Below are 24682 nucleotides of genomic sequence, written 5' to 3'. Positions count from 1 at the left end.
AGAACCGAACTATCTTTCAATATATGAATTCTTGTGAAAGCATAGATCTGAAGTAAAACGACTATATGATCTGTTGCTCGACTCGTTGCAGTTATTCCCATACGGAAGAATGCGCATGCTCGGCCATTCCCTGGATTATTAATTTTTAATGGAGGTAGCTTCCATTCTCTCCCAAACCTGTGTCGAACGAGGAAACAAAGCGTCAAACTAGATTAATTTCCAGTATTTTAGCAGCGTATTCTGCAACAAAACCTGTAGGTTCGTTGTTGCACTATTGCCGGGGAAATGAATTTGTAGTATTTGAAGGATGGAAGATCTATCGCGCTCGCCTTTAACCCTTTGCATCCCATGATACTGAGACAATCGAGGTACAGTAAATTTGTTACATTTTCTGTTGTGGATGTTGTCTATCCATTTTCGACTATTGTCTTAATGCTTAAGTATAGGGTTGTAGGATTGTGTCAACTTTGTTGTTTTGATATTGAGTTTTTAAGCATAGCCTTTGGAAACCTTTTCACTCTTAACACATAATGGGCTTCTTGTTTTAAAATCAACAACAGTTAAACCACGGTCATATATTCATTTAAATATACTTCCAAGTGTATCACACTTTGGCAATGTAACAGTGAAGACCATGTTCATGGTTATCTCTGTGTCGCTGCATTATTTCGCTAAGCCTCCACAGGACACTATGTACACAGCTAGTATGCTCCATAGCCTATTTGGCAGTATGATTACGTCCTCTGTAATAAATGGCATTGCACAGTCGTAGCATCCGACAAGTTCTGAAGACGGCGTAAATGTAACGGAGGCTTAGGCTACTTTGTTGCATGTTCTCTACTTCCATTACCAGTTTTTCTGCAGACCTGGTGGGTTAGCTGAGTGCCCGACCCAGCGGTTGCATTGCCCCCATGTTGATTCTTCCTTTCAAATACAGGGAATTTGAACAGACTTAGGCCTACAGTATTTAAACTGCAATTATGTTGGCTATAGTTATATGTTCACGGTGTGTTTGAAGAAAACTGCCAACAAACTCTAAATTGGCATCATTTAGTTGAAGTTAGCCTGCAAATCTGTATCTTTATCGTCTATATTTCGCACTAATAGCGGTTCAAAGCCTAGCTCTACAAGGTGTTCCAATGAAGACAATGGCCTATGTGACCCCAGTCATATTGTCATCACCTGAAGTCACTGTTTAGACAACATTTAAAAAAAAGAAAATTATATATATTAGCCTATTCGACATTTAAATGGAAATTTCTAGATCAAATATAGGCATATTTAAGATGTTAAAATGGATTAAATGAGGTGTAAGACAAAGCAATCTTTAAATAAGTCTCTTGGTCAGGGTGAGCGCTTGACATTTTCCACAAATCCATATTCTGAGAAAATATTTCATTATGTTGGATAATTAGTTATTAATGAATTGGGGAAAGTGCAAAATATCATTTGTTGACACAAGACATTTGTCATTTTTATCCTCAAATTGACATTTCATTTTGAAGCTACACGACTTCAACACATCACAGAACAAAAGTGGGCAAGGCATAAAAGTTAACCACAGTGGGACATTCTATAATGTTGTATAATACCAAAAAGGCAAAGAATTATTATAATTTTAACAGAAATGGTGGATATTTAAAATATGGGCCAAATTTACGTCAAACATAAGTTTAGAAAAAAAGCTGACCTGGTTGAACTTCTTTAGCTGAGGAGCCCCCTAAAAAATGTAGACATTTTGAAAATCACAATGACTGACATAAAAACAAAAACATAATGATATTTAAATAAAGTGTAATTTCTAGGTCTTAAAACAAAGCTCTTATTCTGATTGTGAAACCACCCACAGCATACCATAGCCCGTGTTATTATTATTATTATTATTATTATTATTATTTTTGTTTCAGTTAAAGATGATGCGCCGAGTCCCCAACACCAGCAGTGACTACTGCATGAGTAGTAGGCCGTCATGCTTAGCTGAAGACAGCCGCCACCTCGCCTCTCACTTCGACCTGTGCTCCACGCAGGCCAGCAAATTCTACCCCTCCATCCCTCTGCCTGGACAGATGTCTCTGTCCCCACTGTCCTCCTGTCAGAACACACTCAAGCCAATGACCTGTCAGCGACAGGACCACCATGGTGATGCCCACCCTCCAGCAATGGGGATCAAGAACAATGACCAAAAGCCGGAGGACTCAAAGAAAAAAAAGACTCCAGGCAGGTCGGGCAAAAGGGGCCGCCCGGCCGGAACTACCAAGGCCGCCGGGTACAGAACCAGCACCGGAAGGCCACTGGGCACCACAAAAGCGGCAGGCTTCAAAACGAGTCCCGGGAGGCCCATAGGCACGACCAGAGCTGCTGGTTACAAAGTGAGCCCAGGCCGCCCGCCGGGAAGCATCAAGAACCTCTCTCGCCTCACCAAACTGGGCTATGGAACCTGCAGCAGCGCCGCATTCCCATACAGTGCCATGCACAAGAGAGGTGTGTGTGAATCAGTGGCCAAAGAGAAAGAAACTAACGAGTAAACAAAAATACACATGTATACATATTTTTATCTGGTGCTTGTGAAAAAAAGCATGTTTTGTTGTCCAGTATGGATGTGTGTTTATACTTTTGTCAGGACTCTGTGTCATGTAAATAACTATGGAACACTACATTGTGTGTGAAACAAAATCATTGTTGGTATCATACTATTTTTCTGGATATTGAAGTGTTTAACTTTTGAAATGCTACTTGTTTGGTTGCATTGGCATGAATTTGCCCTCTTTTTGCCTCACCATGAGGTGCACTCTGCTGTTGAGATAAATGGACACTTCTGCTCTGGAGTGTAATGTAGCCAGATTTATGTTGGAGCCAATTTTACTGACCTCTGTAAAAGAGCTCATATTTGAAAAACGCCTAATTTGTTTAAACACCTAAAACAAGTTTCAAGTTCTGAGTAGTTTATTCTTAGATGTGTGTTTTGAAAGAAATCTCAACAAAATACTCCAATGAGCAGCATGAGATGAATTTGGTGGCAGCATCCTTGAAAGAATTATGTTTTGAGATGGCATATTGGTCAGGTAGACTGCATGGCACCACCTCAAAATCTGCAAAATATTAGTGTTGTAGGTCTACTCATACGGCACAAACAAAAGCTTTAAAAGCTTTTTAAAAGTTTGTTTGACTGAGATTTTCCCTGACAACTCTTCAAAAAAATATTCCAACTCCTAGTTTGGCAGCCCAGCTGACACATTCTTTTGTCCATGCTGTTGGCCAATAAGGGCCTATTAGATGACATTCAAACCTAGTCTTATCATGAAGTAGTAAAAACGTGAATGTACAATTTCAGAATGTGGTAATGGTCACCCCCTGAGGTACCAGAATGTGAGAATGTGTGTGGATTGATCTTACTCTTTACCGGTGCAGTCCATGATTCTACAGTAGTAAAAGGCTTTCGAAGTTCAAGTTCAACAGCCAATCAAATCCCACCCCTCCCTTCCATACTCCTTAGCTGAAATTGTTTTTGTCTGAGCCAGGACTGAACATCTGACAAAAGATTTTGACATTTGACAAACAAGTGGATTTGATTATAATTATGGTCTATCACCATGTCAAGAAACATTCTGTATGATCTGTGGTCTGTTGGGACTCCACAGAGAGTGTATTTGGTGAGGTATGGCCTAGTGTTTGGATGATAAACATTGGATTGCTTTTTCGATTTCTTTGGCAGCCTAAACAGACCGACCTTTTTCCACTTCAAGTATGTAATTTCGTCCAAGCTTTCTTCACATTCATGTTTCTTAACATAAACACAGGTTTTGAGAGTGATTAAGTGTGTGTTATAGGTCTGTATTAAGAAGTAGATGTTATATATCTGGCACCAAAATTTACTTGACTGCTTGGACATGTGTTTAATGATGATACATTGATAATGTGGTGTAAATTTAAACATTATCTTTAAGTACTTTGCTTTGACTTTGGAACATTCATTGAAAATTCAATACATTTGTTGCTTATTTTGTTGCACATGAGTTTGATGTGTCGTTGAAGATTTTCCATCTTAAAAAACCAAATGCATAAAGCATCAGAGGCCTATTCACATCAAAACAATATATTGTAAAGCAGGCAATTTCTTTTATTATTTTATTATCTCACCAGAACGTTTTTGTTTGAACAGTTGTTGATGGTCTATTTCACAGTCCTTATTTTGGTCATTTGGCCTCTGTCTCAATTATTCTGAGAATGTATGTAATGGACAGCTTGATACAGCTATAGGATTATTTCTCATTCCGCTTGTATATTGAAATTCACGAGATCTCTAAATAACAAGATATCTTAGTAAACTAGTCATTTTGACTTGTCCATCATTTTGCTCCATTATTTTATTATGTTGTGATACTATGAGTATTTGGAAACTGCTATTATGGAACATAATGTTATTTTGAGAAAAGTCTGATATGTCATGTATGACACAATGACTCTGTAGGAGAAACAGGACTGTAGTAATGTTCCGTAGTAGCTTACCAAATGCAGTTGTATATGGCACCTTGATTTCTGCATGATGAGATTTTACCCTCTTTTTTCACGTTGTGTCTTCATTGTCTTTGAAAGTGTGAAGGTTGAGGGCCTATTAACAGTTTATTTAACCTGGTCATATATTGTTTTCATTCTTAGGGCTTACTGTATTGCTGTCTAGCCATTGGTTCCCAATTTAGAGTGTAATACCTTAGTTTCTCACAAATCCTACCAATGTAGACATCACGACTGTTTTAAGTATGCTAATGTATCCACCCTTTACCAAAGAACTCAATGTATCTGCCTCCAGAGATGAGCTTGCTACAAAACAAAAAAATAATTTTAATGCATTATGTGTCAGCTCTTTGTGGACAAGAGCTTACTTACCTCAACAAGATGAACAGATACACATTAAAAGATGTGTTTTGTTTAACATTATGTTTGTCAACAATATTGTCAATGATGACCATACAGATAAATCTCAACAAAATTACTTTCATTCCATTGATTTAGTGTCATTTGGGCAAAAACATCAATCAAGCAAACAACAAGTATGTAAATGTATGACTTATATTTTCTATGATTTATACTGTCACTCTTTTAATGCCTTTATGTGTCACTGTTTAACAGTATGTATATACACTCAGAGTGTTCTGGCTTACAAAGATGTTGGTGTGATGTTGGTTCTATGATATTGCGTGTTTTGATTTGTCTTTCACTCACATCTTACAGTGTGTTTGTTTGATGATGTGTATTATTCCGGTTTTGATTATTATTTACATTATACACATTTCGCTTGAATTGAAAAGTGATTATTTTTTACCTTATCTTTGTTTTCACTTTTAGGGTCATATTATAAACCATATATCTGTCACTGGCATAAATTAACCAAAATTGTTATTTAGCCATTTGTCCATGGTGATTGATTGTGTTTCATTGAATCAATTAATCAATGAACAAAGCAAATGTTATTGAGTGATATAGGCCTATAAAGTGGCCCTTCACAAAGGAAATTACTTACATTTGCATTATAAAATGAAGTTTAGTTTATTTTTTTCAAAAAGAGCTGTGTTGCACTGAAACAGCTCATCACAATAATGTAATGTGGGAGCAACATTTTCTTGTTTGACCTTAGCATATGTGCATGTTAGACAAGTGTTTGAGAAGTTGTGTAATAAATCTTAAATAAATCTGGCTGATGGGTCCTTTTCATATATTTTCATTACAATTCACGTAAAATGGCATCACTTGGATCAGTAAAACTGAAACAATTGGAATTTACGAATTATTTGTGGATCTCTTTGATAAGCATTGAGCCGATGTTAAATAAAATAGGTCCCATACATAAAGTATATGTCTGTTCTGTTTTTTTGTATCAATAAAAATATGATTAACTGGAAGGCAATTATATTTACATGGTCTGCCCTAGCCTATATTTGCTGTCTATGTGGAACAGCAGGTCTATTGTTTATTCAGGACAACTGACCATTCATTCAAAACTAGACTCAATGAATATTGGTTAAAGGCTCAGTCCTAGTTTTACAATTATGGATCAACCCTCATATACCATTCAAACGTTTCTGGCTAAGTTATGTAGATGATATTGTCAATTTAGAATATCATACTGCTCGCGTAAACAAGGCCAAGGTATCCACCCTACAAAAATGTGAGGCATTAATTTGCAGGGTCAAAGATCTCATACCTCTTGTGTGATGAGTTGCGTCATTGTATAAAATACATGTTGCTGTTGAGTGCTCTTTCTTTTCTCTTTCTCTGTAAATATCTGTTTTTGTCATTTTACATTTTTAATCTCTTCTTTTTAACACAATTAGGTGTATGCTTTTATGTATCATGTATCATTTTATTATTTCATGTAATCGTATTGCCCCCCGTCCCCCGCCCCCATTTATATAACTCAATAAACAGTTGATCACAAAAAAAAGGCTCAGTCCTCATAGTGGGGTACGAATTGTATTTCCGTAGGATTTTTTTGCTAAAATTGATATTTTTGTTTTATTTGCTTTATTTGGGGTCCTACTGTTGAAAAATGACGGGGTGCAAATTTTCTGACCCCGTTTTTGGATTTTCCTTAAAGAGAAACTAAATCATCAGCAGTCACAACTTTATTTGGCCCCCTCATTGCTGCTTGCCAATTTTTGTCAAAGATAACTATTTCAACACAAGATATATGTGATTTATATTAATTCTGTCTAATGACACAAAGCTGAGAATCACATTGCTAAGATACAGACAGAAGATACAAGAAGACAAAATTATTATTACTTGGACCAGTCTTTAAAGGACAAAACACGCAAGAAGAGAGCAGCAACATCAAGGGAGTTTGAAATTCATCTGGAGATGAAACTCACAATGTCTCTAAAGGAACTTTTGAAGAGGCAGATACACTTATTGCTCATCAAGCAATGGTGTGTTCAGCTGAGACTGGCTGGAGTGAAGTTAGAGTTTGGTCACCAGATACTGATGTCCTAATCCTTCTGCTTGATGTTGTTGCTGGTAAGCACCTTGGACCTCACACTCATCTCAAGTTTCTTACTGGTAAGGGCACAAAATATAGAGAAATTGATGTGGTAGAAAGAGTGCAGATTATAGGACATCAAAAATGTCAAGGCCTTATCGGCCTTACAATTTCTCTGGTGCTGACTGGGGTGGTAAATGGGTTGATGCCTACATGAAACTTGATGATGATGATCCTGTCATCAGTTGCTTTAAGAAGCTTGGTTTGCCATCTAATCTCATCAATGGTGAACTTCCCCAACAAGTCAGAGGTCTAGAGCAGTTTGTCTGCAGTGTCTATAGGTCAACTGGTCACACAACTCTACCAAAACTGAGGTGGGAGCTATTTCGGACCAGGAACTTGGAGGGAGAAATGCTACCTCCGTCACAAGCTGCCTTGTTGCCTCATATCCTTCGTGCCAATTACATTGCCATGCGTGATAAATCCTACATTTCAAACTGTCCAGTTCTTCCTCAGATTGAAGAAAATGGTTGGACTTTCCAAGAAGGAGTTTATGTTCCTGTGACATGTCTTACACTCCCTGCCCCTAGAGCTGTGATAGAGTTGACAAAATGTGTGTACAAAACCCAGTGCAAAACACTCAGGTGCACTTGTCACAGACATGGAATTCCCTGTACTCCTTTTTGCAAATGCTTTGCTGGTGACTGTGAAAATGCGACCAAGCATACTACAAATGAGGATGATGCTGATGAATGATCGATTTATGTAGAAGTGTATTTCTAAGGTGTTTATTTCCTGTTCATGTTTATGCAACTTTACATTAATAATTAGTTCATTTATCAATTAGTTCATCAATTAGTTCAGTACTTAGTTAATGTACACTGCCATTGCAGTAGAGCTACAGTACATTTTGTATTAGTTTTATTTCAAAGATGTTAAATGATTGATTGCTTTATTAGCTATTGTAAAGGAAAATATCAGATTGTTCACCAGATTGTTAAAAAACACACAAAAAAATCACATCTAAACACATATCTGCTCACTGAGGCCTTTCGTCTCTAACTCTTTCTAAAGCCGCTATATCTAACAAAGTTATTATTATTGTAATATAAATTACTCTTTACGTTTATACTGTGTATTAATTTCTTGAGTGCACATAACTTAGAGTGTATATATAATCAATTTGACCAAAAAATATGATAAAATACCATAGAAAAGCCTAAACCACTACCAAAAAATGAGACATAACAACTTCTGATCACAATGAAACTGTCATAAATGGACTCAGCATCCTCAATAACAAATTTGATCATTATTAGTAGATATATGTGTGCAGTCATTATCCTGGCCAAGGTGAGAAAGCGCCCCCCAGAGGAGGGGCAAAACGGGGTCAGAAAATTTGCACCCCATCATTTTTCAACAGTAGGACCCCAAATAAAGCAGATAAAACAAAAAAATCAATTTTAGCAAAAACATCCTACGGGACCATTATTTCATGACAACTCGTACCCCACTATAACCTGTATGAAATTATTGCAGGGCATTTCAAATGGGTCAATATGTGGCAAAGTTTTTCCCCCTCTTAAATTGCTTTTTTGTGGCATTGTCATTATGTTTGCATTTGGACTAGCTATATAACTACTATAAAACTAAATATGACTTAAATGTTGCTTTAAACGTTCAGATCTTGTAAATTGGAGGCTTACGGCTGTGTGCACAAAAAGCAAGGCAGGGATGAAATGTTCTGCTATTGTTATTGGATATCGCTGATGAACTTTGAACCGGAAAAGATTCTTCACAGGGTCTGCGTTCACTGCGTCTGCTTCTCTAGAGACGTTATGCTAACTTTTCCTCGATGCATGTAAAATATTGCTATTAAACATGCTTTTACCATCTTGCCACGTTTTAAAATAACTACCATGGGATGTGCAGTGATTACGTTGGAATTTTTATACATTTTATCGTTTTCCCTTTTTGTTATTTCATTTACAGCAAGCCCAGGTAGGTTAAGTGAGATGATAGGTAGAATAGCTAGCTAACCTTATGTTAGGGTAGCTGCTAACTAAACAGATGTTAACAGCATGTCGCAATGAATATAAATATGTTTGTATGTGCCAGAATTTGCCTGAATAGTTGTACTTCCTCTGCAGTCACGAAGGTTAAACATTATGCTTTCTTTTCTCAGATAAAGATGATGTCCCTGAGTTCAAGGTGTCAGATGATTACATGGACGCAGAGCAGACTCTCGAATATACGATGGAGGAAACACAGGTTGTTACTAAACAGCAGTACAAAACCGCTGAAATAGCAGATGCAGTGATGGGAATTGAGGTACCACCCAGTTCAGCTGGAATCAAGTCACTCATCCCAAACTCTGCAGATCCCATCACCGGGTTCACGGCTCCTTGTGATGAGGAGACATGTGTCAGTGAGACTCCAGAGGAGGCAGACGAGTTGGACGTCAAAGAGAACGAGGAACGCCTAACTTTAGAAATGATCCACACCGATAGTTTGGCTAGCGACGAAAACGCCACAGAAACAGCAAAAACGTATAAAGTGAACTGCGATAAAAGAAATATCACCGGAATGGACAATTTCACAGTTCAGGTTCTCAATGCATCACAGGTGGGCCTATTATAAATGCTACCGTAGCCTACATTTCATTATTCCATGTTTACATGAATACAAAGAATGACTGACTTGCCTAGAAAGTCTGTTGAAATGCGTGCTGTTGTTTGTGTTTCCGCAGGACTTGATGGATTTTCTTAACGTCAATGGCACAGAATGCTCCCTGGTTCTGTTTTTCACTACTTGGTGCCAGTTCTCTGCCAGCCTTGCCCCACACTTCAATGCAGTACCCCGTGTGTTTCCCACAATGCACTTCTTGGCTCTGGATGCCTCTCAGCATGGCAGGTCAGTCCAAACAGTATATGGCTGTCTTTTATAATTAAGCAGATATCTGCATTTTTGCAGGTGAACAAGACGTAGACGTATGAAGTAGATAATAAAGGCTTTTTTTTTTTTTTTAATTCACAGCACACATTAACATTCCACCCAATCAAAAAAAGATTTCAGGAGCACAGAAGGGAGATTGGAATTTAACTACATTTTTGAACTCGGTGTGATGTTCTCATCAGTGAGAAGAATACTAATTGTTAACCAAATAACAAAGTTAACTTAGAATGCATTAAATTACTCATGCACACCACCTTAACTCACCTGGAGGAGGGGAATGGGAATTATGTGAGGATGCTGTTCATTGACTTTAGCTCAGCATTCAACACGATAGTACCTCTCACCTTGGTCACAAAGATGAAGGCCTTAGAACTGAACACCACCCTGTGTCACTGGATTTTGACTTTCTCACCAACAGTTCACAAGTGGTTAGAGTGGGGGGTCTGACATCTGACACATTAACCATCAGCACTGGTGCTCAACAATGTAAAGTAACTACTTGGATTGAACAGCTCTACTTGGATCAGGTTGATGAGGTGGCACAGTGGTGTCAATCTAACAGCTTGACACTGAATGTCAATAAAACCAAGGAAATGGTAGTGGATTACAGAAGGCAGCAGCAGAACTACAGTTACACCCCACTAATGATCAGCGGGCAACCTGTAGATAGAGTCACAAGTTTTAAATACCTTGGTGTCCACATTACTGAAGACTTAACATGGACTGTTAACACTCAATATGTTCTGAAGAAGTCCAGACAATGACTCTACTTCATTCGTCAGCTAAGGAAATTCAAAGTTTCTACATCCATCATGAAGGCCTTCTACACTTCAGCGGTTGAAAGTGTTCTAACTGGTAGCATCATCACCTAGTATGGGAACTCCACAGTTAGAGATTGTAGTACTCTGCAGAGAGTAGTGCGCTCAGCTGAACGTACTATAAGAACTCCACTCCCTGCTCTACAAGATATCTATTCCAGAAGAGTAGGCCTACTCCTAAGAGCCCAAAAGATTCTGAAGGACTCTTCTCATCCTAACAATGGATTATTCCTACCGCTGAAATCAAGAAGACGCCTATGTAGTCACAAAGCCAGAACTGAGAGACTCAGTAAAAGTTTTTATCCCCAGGCCATCCGAACTCTGAACTCACACTATACTGACTTTGCACACATTCACTACTCGGCACTCTCAAACATTTCCCAACCCTGAACTAACACTATACTGACTTTGCACTCATTCACTCCTCAGCACTCATGACCCCCCCCCCCAACACACACACACACACACACACCTACATGACTTTTAGCACTTTTACATCCCTCTCCCTATGCTTCAGACCTTTTTATTTATTTTCTTATTTCATCAACGTCAAAACACACACACACACACACACATATCTGACTTTCTCCAACTTTTGCACATCTCCATAGAACTTTTTATTTATTATTTTTGATTTCTCCTCCATCTATCTACCCATGTCCTTGATTGCCTAGCCTTTCTGCAGTTGGTCATGCTTTATGTCACTGTCATAAAGCATTCTATGTACACTGTAAACATTACACTGAGCACTGAGATGCAGTATCAACAACCTCTTGCCAGAATTGTAGGCTCTACCTTAAATGTCAAATTTATTAAACAGTGATTAAATATTATACCAACAAATTGTATTTAGTGTAAATGTAGACATTTAGCCTACTTGTGCTCTTGATCTTTTTCAGTCTTTCCACGCGATTTGGTACAGTTGCAGTCCCCAACATACTGTTGTTTCAAGGAGTGAAACCAATGGCCAGGTTTAATCACACAGACAGAACCCTTGAAACACTGACATCATTCATAGTCAATCAAACAGGTTAGTATATAAAAACATTACATTTCAAAACCATTGTCTAACAGCAGTTTGTCTAAACAAATGTTAGTCTGTCAGTAACTTATGTTGATGTCATCTCTTTTCTTGCAGGTTTTGAAGCCATTTCAGATCAGATTGTGACAGAGGAGGATACTATCGGTCCTCTTCCAAGTGTGCCTGTGAAGAGCATAGATTGGCTCCTTGCCTTCTCTATCCTGTTTATAATTGGCTTTACAGTGTATGCCATCTTGCGAACAGACAGTGTCCGCTGGCTCATACCAGGGCAAGATCATGAACATCAGGACTAAGCACTGGCAGTTACACTGCTGTTTTTTGTTTTGTTTGTTTGTTTGTTGTAATTATTTTCTTCACGTCCCCTCACAAGTGACATTGTGATTGGGATTGGTGTATTTATTGTGTTTGGAGATTTGGGGTTGCACTGAGCAGATTTCATTTCAGAGGTTTTCTAATTTCTTCACATTTGTCATGCTTTTAACTTTTGCAATCATTCGATTTCTCTGAATAAAAAAAATAATCAACCAACCAACGGTCTATGGGTGCTTTGATGCTATTCATATTGGTGTTATTTTGCTATTTGGTTGAATGTGGTCATTGCATGAGTTTGGCTTTTATTTTGAAATGGATTCAGTTATTTACACGTTTGGACTTCCGCTGTCAAGAAAGTAGCAGTTGCTATCGCCAGAGAATGTCTAAAAAGGGGAGAACCGCCACTCTCGGGAAGCTTCCGGTTTCTGAACTGGTTGCAGTTCCAATTCTGGTTCCACATGAGGGCGCTCACGAATAAGTGCAGAATGAATTGAGGGCTATGGAGCTGTACCCCTCAAATCCACTTTTCTCGGGATATAACTTTTTGGCCAGAAATTTGAATGTTGCATACGAAAGAGAGGGCAGATAAAATACACACCGCTGAGTATTATATTTTTTGAGTCACTTCTTTGTTCTAAAAAGCCTTTCAAATGTGTCAATGACGTCATTCATTAGCAGAAAGCTAGTGAGTTGTGGGCAACAACGACCCAACCTGTAAGAAATCGAAAGGACGTAAGTACTCGTTCATTCAACTTTTGACCTATAATCCATATTGATCTTGCAGAAACCACAATCCAATCTTCGATTTTTCAAGGACAACCAGGTTAAAGAGACACATTTAGCCGTCTAGCTCCATAGTCCCCCATTGTTTTTGCACTTATTCGTGATCGCCCCTAGCGGAACTGCAGCAGATTGCAGGTATAATGGAGTTAATAGGGAGTGATCCGGCTTTCCGTAAACGGGCTCTGCTATCGCTTACAGTCAAACTGCATAGACTTCTGTAGTCCGTGCTACTTAAGTTCGCAGAACGATGACAACGACTGCATAGTTAATTGATATTGCGGAGATTTGACGTTAAATGGTTACACGATGGGATCTAAAAACAGAAGTTACAACTCTCTGAAAAAAACTGAATTGGTCGTTTTAGTTTGCATAATATGTCTGTTAACGTTACCTAATATAAGTTGTCAAACCCAGAACACCGGTATGGCAAATGTAATATCAGAAAGAAAAGCAGAAGAAGACCACAGACAGGATAGTGCCGATCTTCTCATTTTTATTATGCTTCTAACGCTAACCATTTTAACAATATGGCTCTTCAAGCATCGCCGTTTCAGGTTTTTACATGAAACAGGACTGGCAATGATCTATGGTAAGAATATGAGGGATGATGTGGTAGCCTGCAACTAGCCTAAACTTGTGCTTGGTACCACATGTCCACTTGGAAATATGTTAATATCATAAGCCTGACAGTCATTTATTCAGGACTGATAGGGTTATCTGATATACTGTGTTAACTTTCTTGGGCTTGTGCTGTCTAATTTTTACAGATTAGAAACTCGTGTTCAGACCCTTGACGCTAGAGCCTAGTTTAACAATCACTACTAGTTATCAAGTTTTTGCCCCCTTGGTCACAGGTATCCGATGGAACAGAAATTCATAATGGGCAGCGCCTAAATTGACTATGTGTCCTTCCCAGCACAAGTAAACACTTTGATTTAGGCCACGATGTTTTCCAGTGTGGTAGTAATGCAAGTAATAACTCCTACTGCTCTGTAATGTTTTTTATTTTATTTATTTTTTAACAGGCTTGTTGGTTGGTGTGATACTACGTTTTGGGGTGCATGGACAAAGGGATCTTAACAATGTCACTTTGAGCTGTGCCATGACTTCCAGTCCAGCCACCATACTGGTCAATGTCAGTGGTCAGTTTTACGAGTACACACTGAAGGGTGAAGTACGAGATACTGATGGGCAAGATGTCCCAGATGCTGAAATGCTGAAGAAGGTACCTACCAAATTACCAACAAACAATGTTGTCCTTGTGCTTCGTCATCGTTATTCAAAGTCTTATTGAGAGTAATGACTTTGAGCTGTTGCACTGGAGACTGTCTTAGTTTTCAACAGTAAGCTTTCTTCTCTTCACCAGGTCACCTTTGACCCAGAGATTTTCTTCAATATCCTGCTGCCTCCCATAATCTTTCATGCAGGCTACAGCCTGAAAAGGGTAAGGTTACGCAACCTTAAACAAATGCTCATGTGTCAGTGAAATCAGAGATCCTTTTTACACAGCTCACTTGCACAATAAAGGTGCAGCCATATCGAAGTAGGCCCACCATAATGGTAAACATCAAAATGTTTGTAGTATGTTTTGAAGGCTAATGCTGTGCATGTTGAGGTGTTAGAAATAGAGAAACTAAGTGGTCTAATGTTGGGGAACACCAACATATCATGACTGTGAGTTACATCATCATGCCAGTAGAAGTCAAGACACATTTTTTTTTCTCTGCGGTAAAAACTGACTGCCCTGGCTTGTCCTTGGTTTCTGTATTTTCAGAGGCATTTCTTCAGAAATCTGGGCTCTATTCTGTCTTATGCTTTTGTGGGCACAGCCATCTCATGCATTGTCATTGGGTGAGTGCAATGTGCCCTGTGTTTTCCTTCAATACCGGTGTAATATCATGAGCCTTGCCTGACTAAACTGTTCCTTTATTGTAGGTTGTTACTGTATGGCTGTGTCGCTTTTATGAAAGCTGTAGGCCAAATTCAAGGGGACTTTTTCTTCACCGATTGCCTTTTCTTTGGTGCCATAATCTCTGCCACAGATCCAGGTACATTGCATGCAACTATTCTCATTAAGGCATTTAGTGACATAAACAATGATATCACTTTTATTACACAATTTCCAAATGTCCTATAATATATATATATTATGTAAACACAAAGATGAACACACACAAAACAAAACACTTGAAAGTGGATGTTTTGCCATTGTGTTTAGTGTAAACACTGTTACTGTGTTTCCCAGTATAGGCACAGTTGATCTGTGAAATCTCAATTTAGACACATCGTGCAAAACAACAATTCTATTGAGACCTTTGTGAATACTTGTTTTGACTTGGAAATAAAGTATTTTGGGAATCATAGCAGCTTATCATGCCCAGAGTGCAAACAATTTCCATACAACTTTTATGAAAACTATATTTTGTATGTACAGTGTATAATGGTACACCAGTTAAATCAGCTTTGGTTTTGGTTAATATTGATTTTATTCCAGGAGGGAGATAAACAGCAGGAGATATTCTCTTGGTTTCTCTAAGAACATTTAGACATTCTGGGACAGAAAGATTCTCTTGGTTTCTTGGTTTCCACTAGAGGGCTCCCCTCTCCACAGAACATTGAAAATAAGTTTAAGACATCATAGTCACAGGATGTGATTAGCTGTCCAGCAAATATGTCCTCATTCATATTAAGTAAACATGTTTAGTAAACTGAAGCCTAAGTGTGTATTGTACCTTGGCATTGATCTCACTCTCTGAAGTTGTACACCCTTTAATAGTGTCTTTTGTTTTCTGTAGTGACAGTTCTTGCCATATTTAATGAGCTGAAGGTGGACGTGGACCTTTACGCGTTGCTGTTTGGGGAGAGCGTTCTTAATGATGCTGTGGCCATCGTTTTGTCCTCGTAAGTTTACCATTAGTCCAGTGTTTTAACTGGTGGGTCGGGACCAAAAAGTGGGTCGCGGAACTTGTGGGTAAAAACATAAATAAATAGTCACCCATTTAAGATCTAATATCTTAATATCCTGAAGACTCCACAAATGTAATGTCAAACATCAGCATGTTCCAAATAAGTAGGCCTACACTCACACACTTTGCGTATCTTACCATGTAGCTCACCGTATCCGTTGGCTTGAACGCTAAAAACATATATGGGTCACGACTAAATGAACATGGGAAATTGTGGGTCCCAAAGCCAGACCAGTTAAGAACCACTGCATTAGTCAACATCTGCTTTTTTTTCTCAGCTTTGTCATACAGTGGAAATTGTATTCTTTTATGTTTGCCATTGCTCCACAGATCTATTATAGCTTACCAGCCAGCAGGAGATAACAACCACACATTTGATGGTAGTGCCATGCTGAAGTCTATTGGTGTGTTCCTGGTTGTCTTCAGTGGATCCTTTGCCCTTGGAGTGATTACTGGTGTTATGACCTCTCTCATATCCTTTACAGATAACCTGTTTAAAATGGACATCTTTATTACCTTCAATTTGTAGGAAAGACAGCAGTATCCATAGATACCTCAGCCAAACAAATCACAACTGACATATAAAGGACAATAAATACATGAACACCATAGCATAAACACATTAACTTTACAAATATGAAATCTGCAGGGTTAAAATAAATGAAAATCACTATAAGTTACAGTATTTAAAAGGCAAATGGCCGTTGGGGAAAAAAAATCTTGAATCGTCCTGCATGTAGGCAAAGTATCTGTGGGGACTTCTATTGCTCTGTACTATTTACCCTTTGTGATTAACCCTCTGTAAATGTCCGCCTGTGGGAAGACTTGTGCTGTTGACTCAGTGTTATCTGCAGTCATGTGCTCTGCTCCTCTCCTTGACTCTGTGTCTGTCCGCACGTCACCAAGTTCACCAAGCTGCACGAGTTTCCCCTGCTGGAGACGGGCCTGTTCTTCCTCATGTCCTGGAGCACCTTCCTGCTGGCCGAGGCCTGTGGATTCACAGGTACCAGCAACAAGGCACAGTCAGGCAAACAACAGGACAGTCAAACCCACAAAGATACACAAGTGGTCAGGGTACTAGAGAAGAAATATGTGACTGTCTGGGACTGTGTATCATAATATATTATTTGAATATTATAATAGATATAATGTGTAATATAATGTGTGTGTGTGTGTGTGTCCGTCCGCTTACATGATTCAAATTTCCCTATAAGGTTGGGGGTAACCATACCTCAGTCCTCCTACACACTCATCTGCATCAGGATCCAGGTGCTGGAATATTTGTACACTTTTTTTTAAGATGGGGAGAGGGGTGAAGGTCTGCCATGGCAGCTGCCTGACTGCTCTGTGGTTATCTCCTTGTCTTTACTTGTCTGATTATTTCCATGTCTATACACTCCTCACACAGTTCACCTTCCTTTCAAATCTCTGTAGGCCTAAGAGGGCTATTTTCAGTCCTGCGTCTGCTTATTCTTTTCCATGGTGATTTTTCCAGATGTAGGACTGATGTCCTAGTTGGGACAGTGGAGATAGATAGATAGATAGATAGATAGATAGATAGATAATAAATAGATAGATAGATACATACATACTTTATTGATCCCCAGGGGAAATTCAAGGTCTCAGTAGCATGTAGCATACACACAACACACACACATTCACAGCAGAAAAAGTAAAAAATTAAAAGTATATAATATAAAAACACAACTAAGCAATAAGGACAGTAGAAGATAAAGAATATACTAAAATACAAATTATACTAACTAACACTTAATCTAAATCAATTCTAAAAACAGTATCCACATAGAGGTGATTAATCAATCAAGAGGCGTAGGTCAATTCGCAGCATACTACTGCATAGAAGAGGACGCTGGCAACAACAGACTGGTAGAACATCCTGAGGAGCTTGCTGCACACATTGAAGGAACGCAGCCTCCTCAGGAAGTACAGCCTGCTCTGCCCTTTCTTGTAGAGTGCATCAGTGTTGGCTGACCAGTCCAGTTTATTGTCCAGGTGGAGACCCAGATACTTGTAGGTGCTTACCACCTCCACATTGACCCCATCAATGGGGACTGGTAGCAGAGTGGGCTTAGACCTGTGGAAATCCACCACCATCTCCTTGGTCTTTGAAGTGTTGAGTTTAAGATGATTGAGTTTGCACCATTGCACAAAGTCCTCCACCAGGCTCCTGTACTCCTCCTCCTGCCCGTTCCTGATACACCCCACAATTGTTTGGGTCACTCTTGGTTTTCCCCCTCTCGCTCTGCCATTTCAGCATGATGACATCTGGGCCAACTTTGCCTGCAGGGTCGTAGAGGTGCTTAAACCACCCCATGATGACAATGCGGTGATCTGGTGCCGCAGATTCTCTTACTACATTCTGCCACCATCCCCGTTCTCATATACAAACCACCATATTTCCTACTGATATATTTTTGTACTCCTGGTGTCTTTCCACAGGTGTTGTAGCTGTGCTTTTCTGCGGAATGACTCAGGCCCACTACACGTACAACAACCTCTCAGACGAGTCCAAGGACAGGACCAAACAGGTGATGCCCATCCCAGTTTATGTCAACCATTTGTTACTCATTTGATGTTTTTGTGATATCATTTTAATAAAAGTAAATATCAGTGATTTATGATTAAATTACACAATTAGTTTATTGTTCAGAAACAAACACATGTGCCAAGAGTGGTAAAAACAAAACCTCTGTAATTTGTCGTGTTAACCTGGACTTTTTTCCTCTCTCACAGCTTTTTGAGTTGCTGAATTTCCTGGCTGAAAACTTCATCTTCTCTTACATGGGCTTGACTTTATTCTCCTTCCAGTATCATGTATTCAACCCCCTCTTCATTCTGGGAGCATTTGTATCCTAACAGTGCAAACAGGAAACAGGTCTTATCCAGTCTGTTAATTTTTGGTCATTAGTGTTAAACAGTTCTTTTTCCATATCAGCCCTTGACTACTGCCCCGATAGCTCGCTGTGTTTCTTGGCCGGGCAGCAAATATCTATCCTCTCTCCTTCCTGCTCAACCTTGGCCGCAAAAACAAGATCAGCTCCAATTTCCAGCATGTCATGATGTTTTCAGGTAAGCTCAGTCATATGCTTTCCCACTCTGTTCCCCTCTCTGTTTTATAGCCCTATGATGTAGCTGATTCGGAGAACAGGAGAGACATGTCTGAGCATGGGAAAGTTTTTTATCTGACATCATGATTATTAAACACCTCACTGTCAGTTGAATGGTTAATAGGTAACTAAGGTCATCTTCCAGATAATAGACTGCTTGTTCTTTGTGCCGTCACAGATAGTACTTTTGCACTTAGCAGCTTTCTTCAAACTTTTGTCCACAAAAAGCTTGCGTCCAGGTTTCTCCTAAACAGCTTTTTCCAACTCTCCAGCCAAAGTGGATAAAGTGTCATATGACTTATTTTCTTTTTTTTCTTTTACAGAAAGTCTTGTTAAAATGTCACAGTAAAACACCCAACCAACAGACTCTATATTCATCTGTATTCTATATTTGTGTCTAAGGTAGATAGCTAGTGTGGGGCCCCACCTAATGCTGTGGTACATGTACTTTAGCCCTGTCTTATCTTAGTCCCGTTAACCCCCCAATCTCCATTCCTGGGCCCTCCCAGGTCTGCGTGGGGCCATGGCGTTCGCCCTGGCCATCCGGGACACCACAACGTACGCCCGGCGGATGACGTTCTCCAGCACCCTCCTCATCGTCTTCTTCACCGTGTGGGTGTGTGGGGGTGGCACCACTCAGCTGCTGTCCTTCATGAACATTCGGTGAGTGGACTGGACCCTAGTCACTTGTGCTGTGACCTCTTCATTCCCAATAATGCAGGACGGAAGATATGTTCTGATCGATGTTTTAGCCAGTCCGAATGCACTGTGTAAAAAGGCAATAGCACTCTTGATTAAAATGATGTATGAACAAGCTATAAATTAGCTTTTATTACTCTCTTTCACAGTGTGGGGGTGGATTCAGACCAAGACAATCCTGTAAGTTGTGGTCATATTGTGTGTCACTTCCATAGAAACAACGATACTGTAGTCCCTAATATAATTAGCCATAGAACAATTCATATGTAGTTGTCTAATAGATATATTATTAGTTTGCACTCAAGTAATGTAAATGTTTGTGTGCTTGTGTTTTGATATGTCTGTCTGTTTACCTGCAGATCACTGGTGTGGACGGGATCGAGAGGAGGGGTGTCAGACATGAGGGAGCCTGGCCCTTCAGGATGTGGCACTCCTTTGACCACAAGTATCCTAATTCAGATACCAAGGATTCTAAGGATTCATTCAGACCTTATACACTTACACTTAACATGGTTAAAAAATAACAAAATGCCTGCTTTTGCACTCCCACAGTGCACAAAACTACAGTGAAAGGGCCAGTGTCTTGTGGAGGATGGATTTCTCAAATCTTCCTTGTTCATGTCATTCTCATTGCATTTATTCATTTAGCAGACACTGATGCCCAAAGTGACTTACCTATGTCAACTATATTACAAGGGGTTACATTGTCCCCAGAGCAACTTGGGGTTAAGAGCCTTGCTCAAGGACACAACGGTGGAAGCCGGGAATTGAACCCACATCTTTCAGGCTACTGCACGCTAGCCCAGCTCCATAACCACTACACTACTATCGGCACATTGACCCATGAAATGAGATGGCATCAGAAGAGTTGTAATAACAAAATGGATAAAATAGATGTGTAACAGTATTAGCGCACATTTAAACCTGCTGATGTAAGAAGGGCTAAAATTATGTCCACTAGGGGGCGATATCGTTGAATAACTAGCAAGAGAGTTGTCCTTGTGTGGGTGATGCCAGAAACTTTCTAATGAGGAGACACAGCACTCAAAGAATCTCCCATAGAAATGTATGGGGTTAGTTTGTAACGCAAACATGGCAGTCGTCTACACATATTCCGCCCCTGCCCAAAATGCGTTGCAATATGGCGGCCGAGTGGAGGGACTTGCCTAAAAGGACTTTGGTGATGTTAAGAGTGGGACAGTGAGTGGTGAAGGCCTTGACTTTATGCTCCAGGTACCTGAAGCCATTTCTGACACACAGTGGACCACCACTCACCACCACACTGCCCACGTGCTGTGGACCTCTGGCACGTTGTCTCACCACTTCACAGGCCTACCAGGTGAGTCTAGCACACACACACACACACACACACACATATATTTATCTTCTTTCTGTCACATACACATAAACATAAATACACAAACTTGTATACTTGTTTTACCTCTCAATTTAACTCACTGTCTTACAAACACAGACACACATACCTGAAGTTGAACTGATAGTAATCATGCAGACAAATATTCTTATGCATTATTTATACTACATGCATATCAGTAGTACCTGACACCCTGCAGATGCGGTGTGTGTTACAAGCATGTCATCGTTTGTTTGTTGTTTATTGTTTGTTTGTTGTCTGGTGTGTTTGTGGCCTGCTGTAGAGCGGAGGTGGCCTACATGATGAGGACTCTGAGCTGATTGGCAACGAGGGCATGGGCAGCCCCATGTACACTGACACAGCTATCAGCGCTGTTACGCGAAGCAGCTCCTCCAACCACTTATATGGACCCAAAGTGCCTTCTGGTTAAGCAAAAGATGAGTTCCTATTATGAGTTACATCCTGCTACGACCTACTGACAAATACTGGACGTGATCCCTCCCAGCCTTTTTAACACCCTTGCTGCCAGATTTTGAGGCCAACCCCTAGATGTGTATAGGGTAAGCAATAAGTGTGTGATATTCCTGTTGTTTCAGGATTTTATGTTATTTAGGTTTTTTTTAGCTTGTTTTTAATCGTACCTTAAAACACTACACTTAGGAAGTATTAATGGTAAGACTCCTTGAAAGTGAGTCATCTAGCCAATTCATGTTAAAGCCAACAACAGTTATTATACCTCCACATTTTAATATAGACACTAAATTATTTGTGAGAATTAATTTCTATTCTGGATTAGGATTTCTGTATATTTGTGCACTGTTGTGTTTGTGTGTGGTGTGTGTGCGTAAGTATTTATTTTACATATTTATTTGTCTCATCCACTGGTGAATTTGTGTTTCTTTGTCACTTCTATCCCGTGTTACTGTTAGAGTTACTGTTTCTTTCCTTGGTATTTAATGTTTGGAAAGATAAAGAGTGTTTCTAGTGATTTTGCCAAGAGGCAACAGGGGTAGTGAGATTAACCCTGTGTTACAGCCAAGTACTTTATTTTTTGTCTGTGCAATGATAAAGCCAAACTGTGCACCTGCACTAAGTGCCTAATGCTGTATTGTCTAACCTCACTTCACAAATAGGGTCATGTCCAAATGACTTATAAGAGATTACTTTGTACACTAATGAGACTTGTCCTGTAAAGTCACTGATTAAACGTTTTATGCACTTTGTGTTGTAATCTCTGAAGTTGAAGTTCTGCATGCCTTTAGATAAAGTTGTTATTTCTGCGATAGGATTGTGCGGTAACATTTTACCGCCTGGGTAATTTGCATATCACATTTCTTTTAACATGTTTACTGTGTACTTTGGTTCACTTGGAGGCAAAATGGACTGCATGTCATAATTCAGAACAGACTTTTAAAAAATGGTCACGGGAAAACATCCGACATACTCTATTCATCTGAATAGCACATAGGGATCACAAACTCTAACCATGTAGTAGGCTACACTATATGAGACATCATTCGCCCTGAAGTGTAGCAGCATTTTTTTCCACACCAGAATCATTTTCAAGGGGTAAACGACATATTTGAAAATGTTAACGTTTAAAGAGTTCGCAATGGTATTGGAGTGGGAAAGGAATGGCCGTTTCTTTCATGTGGGCTTGCATAATTAGGCTGCATGGCTTTCATAGTCCATATAAACAGGCTACCATAGCAACTTACATGAACAACAAGACTGGCGCTCTATCCCGGAGGAGACAGTCGTCTGTTTCCAACTCATGGTTAGGCGAGCTGTAAGGGAAGTACTTGCCCCACGGTCTTAAACCAATGGTAGCATGGACTGAGAACTCCTGGTTCGTTGAGACGGTGACTGTAGAATTTTGATCATATCCTGTCTTCTTTTCAAGTCTTTTCCTTTAGACTACGTGCAGGGTTTATGCGGGTTGTTCAAAGTGCAAAGGAAACTTGGACAGGAGAGCGTGCACAATATTATACGCTGATTTCCTGTTGGTGAGTAAAAGTTGTATCGTTTTCTAACTTTCTATCTATTTGTATTGTAGTCTATAGTTTCGTTACCGTGAACTAACTTATAACCATGTTACTGCAAATAAGCTAGATTAAGTTTCAGACATTACAGTCATATTGCGCAATGCGCCGTAAAACGCACTGGCACCAGACCGTTATTGTAGATTGTAAATTGTAGACAGAATTGATGTCAGTAGAGTGGGCTACATTGTGGTGTGAGGGTTTATCGCAGAGGCTAATTATGTAATTGAGGAATGCTTTTTTGCACCTAAGCTTTTGCCGATAAACTGGAAAATGGAATGGAAAAAGCTAAACGTTTCTTATTTTCCAAGAGTCTATACGTTTCCCCCATTTTTCTACTGAAATCACACTGTCAGCAGTTCTCACCAGACTGTTTTATTTCACCTGAGTGAGACTTTTACCCTCTCTGATCATGTTTAAAAAGACCCATGTGATGAGCATCTAGTCTGTGAGACATAACCGTTCCTTCCGCACTATCCACCTTATTTCCTCCAGTTGTTACATGAAGGTGTTGATTTGGTCAGTATTCAAAGACTGCATTAGGGGGAAAAAACATTAACTTTTATATAATGAAATAGAGTCTATCGGAGGGGCGTTGGCTGTAGGCCTATACATTCTCTGCATGCTGGTTATAAATATGAGGGCTGTTTCTTGTTAAGATTTTTTCACTCTGGGGAGGGTGTGCTCTGTGGCCAGGGCATGTGCAGGAGCCTAAAAGGCACCCCTCTTAACAATTAACATTCTTCTACTGTTATTTTACTCTTCATAGGCTACGTGTTAGTGTGTGTGTGTGTGTGTGTGTGTACAATGCAGCATGTTAAGCACAGCGAGACAGAAATGTCTGAAAATCTGTCATCATCCTCAAACACACAACTCACTCAAACAAATTCACTCATTCTTTTCCTCTCGTTTTCTTTCTTTCTTTCTTTGTCTCTCTCTCTCTCTCTCACACAGAGTGAACGAGAGAAAGAGAGAGAGTTTTCAAACAGCACTCATAGTCTAAAATACTAAGGGGCCAAAGTAAGGTTCATATCTTGAGTATTAATTTTAAAAAATAAAATAAAATTGTTATAGATTCCTAGTAACACTAGTAAACAAATGTGTGTGTGTGTGTCTGTGTGCATCTGCTCGTCGTGTGTGTGTGTGTGCGTGCGTGTGTGCATGTGTGCATGTGTGCATGCATGTCTGTGTGTGTGTGTGTGTCTGTGTGTGTGTGTGTGTGTGTGTGTGTGTGTGTGTGTGTGTGTGTGTGCGTGCGCGCGCGCATGCATGTCTGTGTGTGTCTGCTTGTGTGTGTGTGTGTGAGAGAGAGAGAGAGTACAAATGAAATTCATGGGTCCCTGAATGGCTTTGACCAACGTGCTGACACTCAGAATATCCCCGCACACCACAGACCACTACACTGACCACATCGTCAGGCCTGGGTCTCAACTCATTGTTCAGAGTAATCCGAAAACATTTCCTTCCATGGGCCCTTGAGTGGCTAAGAATAGTGGAGAGGAATGCAGCATGCAAGATAGACTTTTAGATTCGTTTTGAGTCGCTAAATTGGTACATCATCACAACATGGCAACAAGAATCAGGGATCA

General features: G+C 39.7%; 4 protein-coding genes across 4 annotated transcripts in view; all 4 read left to right on the top strand.

Annotated features, from left to right (window-relative positions):
• Positions 1–99: 99 nt before the first annotated feature.
• LOC125309543 (UPF0461 protein C5orf24-like) lies at positions 100–5691 on the top strand. The gene is made up of 2 exons (XM_048266542.1): positions 100–368; positions 1908–5691. Exon 2 carries the CDS (start codon positions 1914–1916, stop codon positions 2523–2525), a length of 612 nt encoding a protein of 203 aa, XP_048122499.1. The 5' UTR covers positions 100–368; positions 1908–1913; the 3' UTR covers positions 2526–5691.
• A 3044-nt stretch (positions 5692–8735) lies between these two features.
• Positions 8736–12317, top strand: txndc15 (thioredoxin domain containing 15). The gene is made up of 5 exons (XM_048266509.1): positions 8736–8974; positions 9159–9598; positions 9723–9886; positions 11646–11776; positions 11885–12317. The coding sequence occupies exons 1-5, from the start codon at positions 8893–8895 to the stop codon at positions 12079–12081; spliced, it is 1014 nt and encodes a 337-aa protein (XP_048122466.1). The 5' UTR covers positions 8736–8892; the 3' UTR covers positions 12082–12317.
• Positions 12318–13043: 726 nt separating this feature from the next.
• On the top strand, positions 13044–22274 carry slc9a6b (solute carrier family 9 member 6b). Its single transcript, XM_048266385.1, has 16 exons — positions 13044–13472; positions 13909–14108; positions 14250–14327; positions 14658–14734; positions 14819–14931; positions 15679–15784; positions 16180–16321; positions 16747–16852; positions 18310–18398; positions 18604–18717; positions 18828–18939; positions 19487–19640; positions 19826–19856; positions 20036–20121; positions 20910–21015; positions 21335–22274. Exons 1-16 carry the CDS (start codon positions 13190–13192, stop codon positions 21479–21481), a joined length of 1944 nt encoding a protein of 647 aa, XP_048122342.1. The 5' UTR covers positions 13044–13189; the 3' UTR covers positions 21482–22274.
• A 376-nt stretch (positions 22275–22650) lies between these two features.
• The window catches only part of fhl1b (four and a half LIM domains 1b), a 10415-nt gene continuing 8383 nt past the window's right edge, over positions 22651–24682 (top strand). The window contains exon 1 of the mRNA XM_048266497.1: positions 22651–23057. The gene's annotated coding sequence lies outside the window, so the exon portion shown is untranslated. The remainder of the gene's footprint in view (positions 23058–24682) is intronic.

Source organism: Alosa alosa, chromosome 2 (assembly GCF_017589495.1).
Source record: "Alosa alosa isolate M-15738 ecotype Scorff River chromosome 2, AALO_Geno_1.1, whole genome shotgun sequence".
Lineage (NCBI taxonomy): Eukaryota > Metazoa > Chordata > Actinopteri > Clupeiformes > Clupeidae > Alosa > Alosa alosa.
The sequence above is the reverse complement of the archived record's forward strand: the minus strand, read 5'-3'. Positions and strand labels throughout refer to the sequence as shown.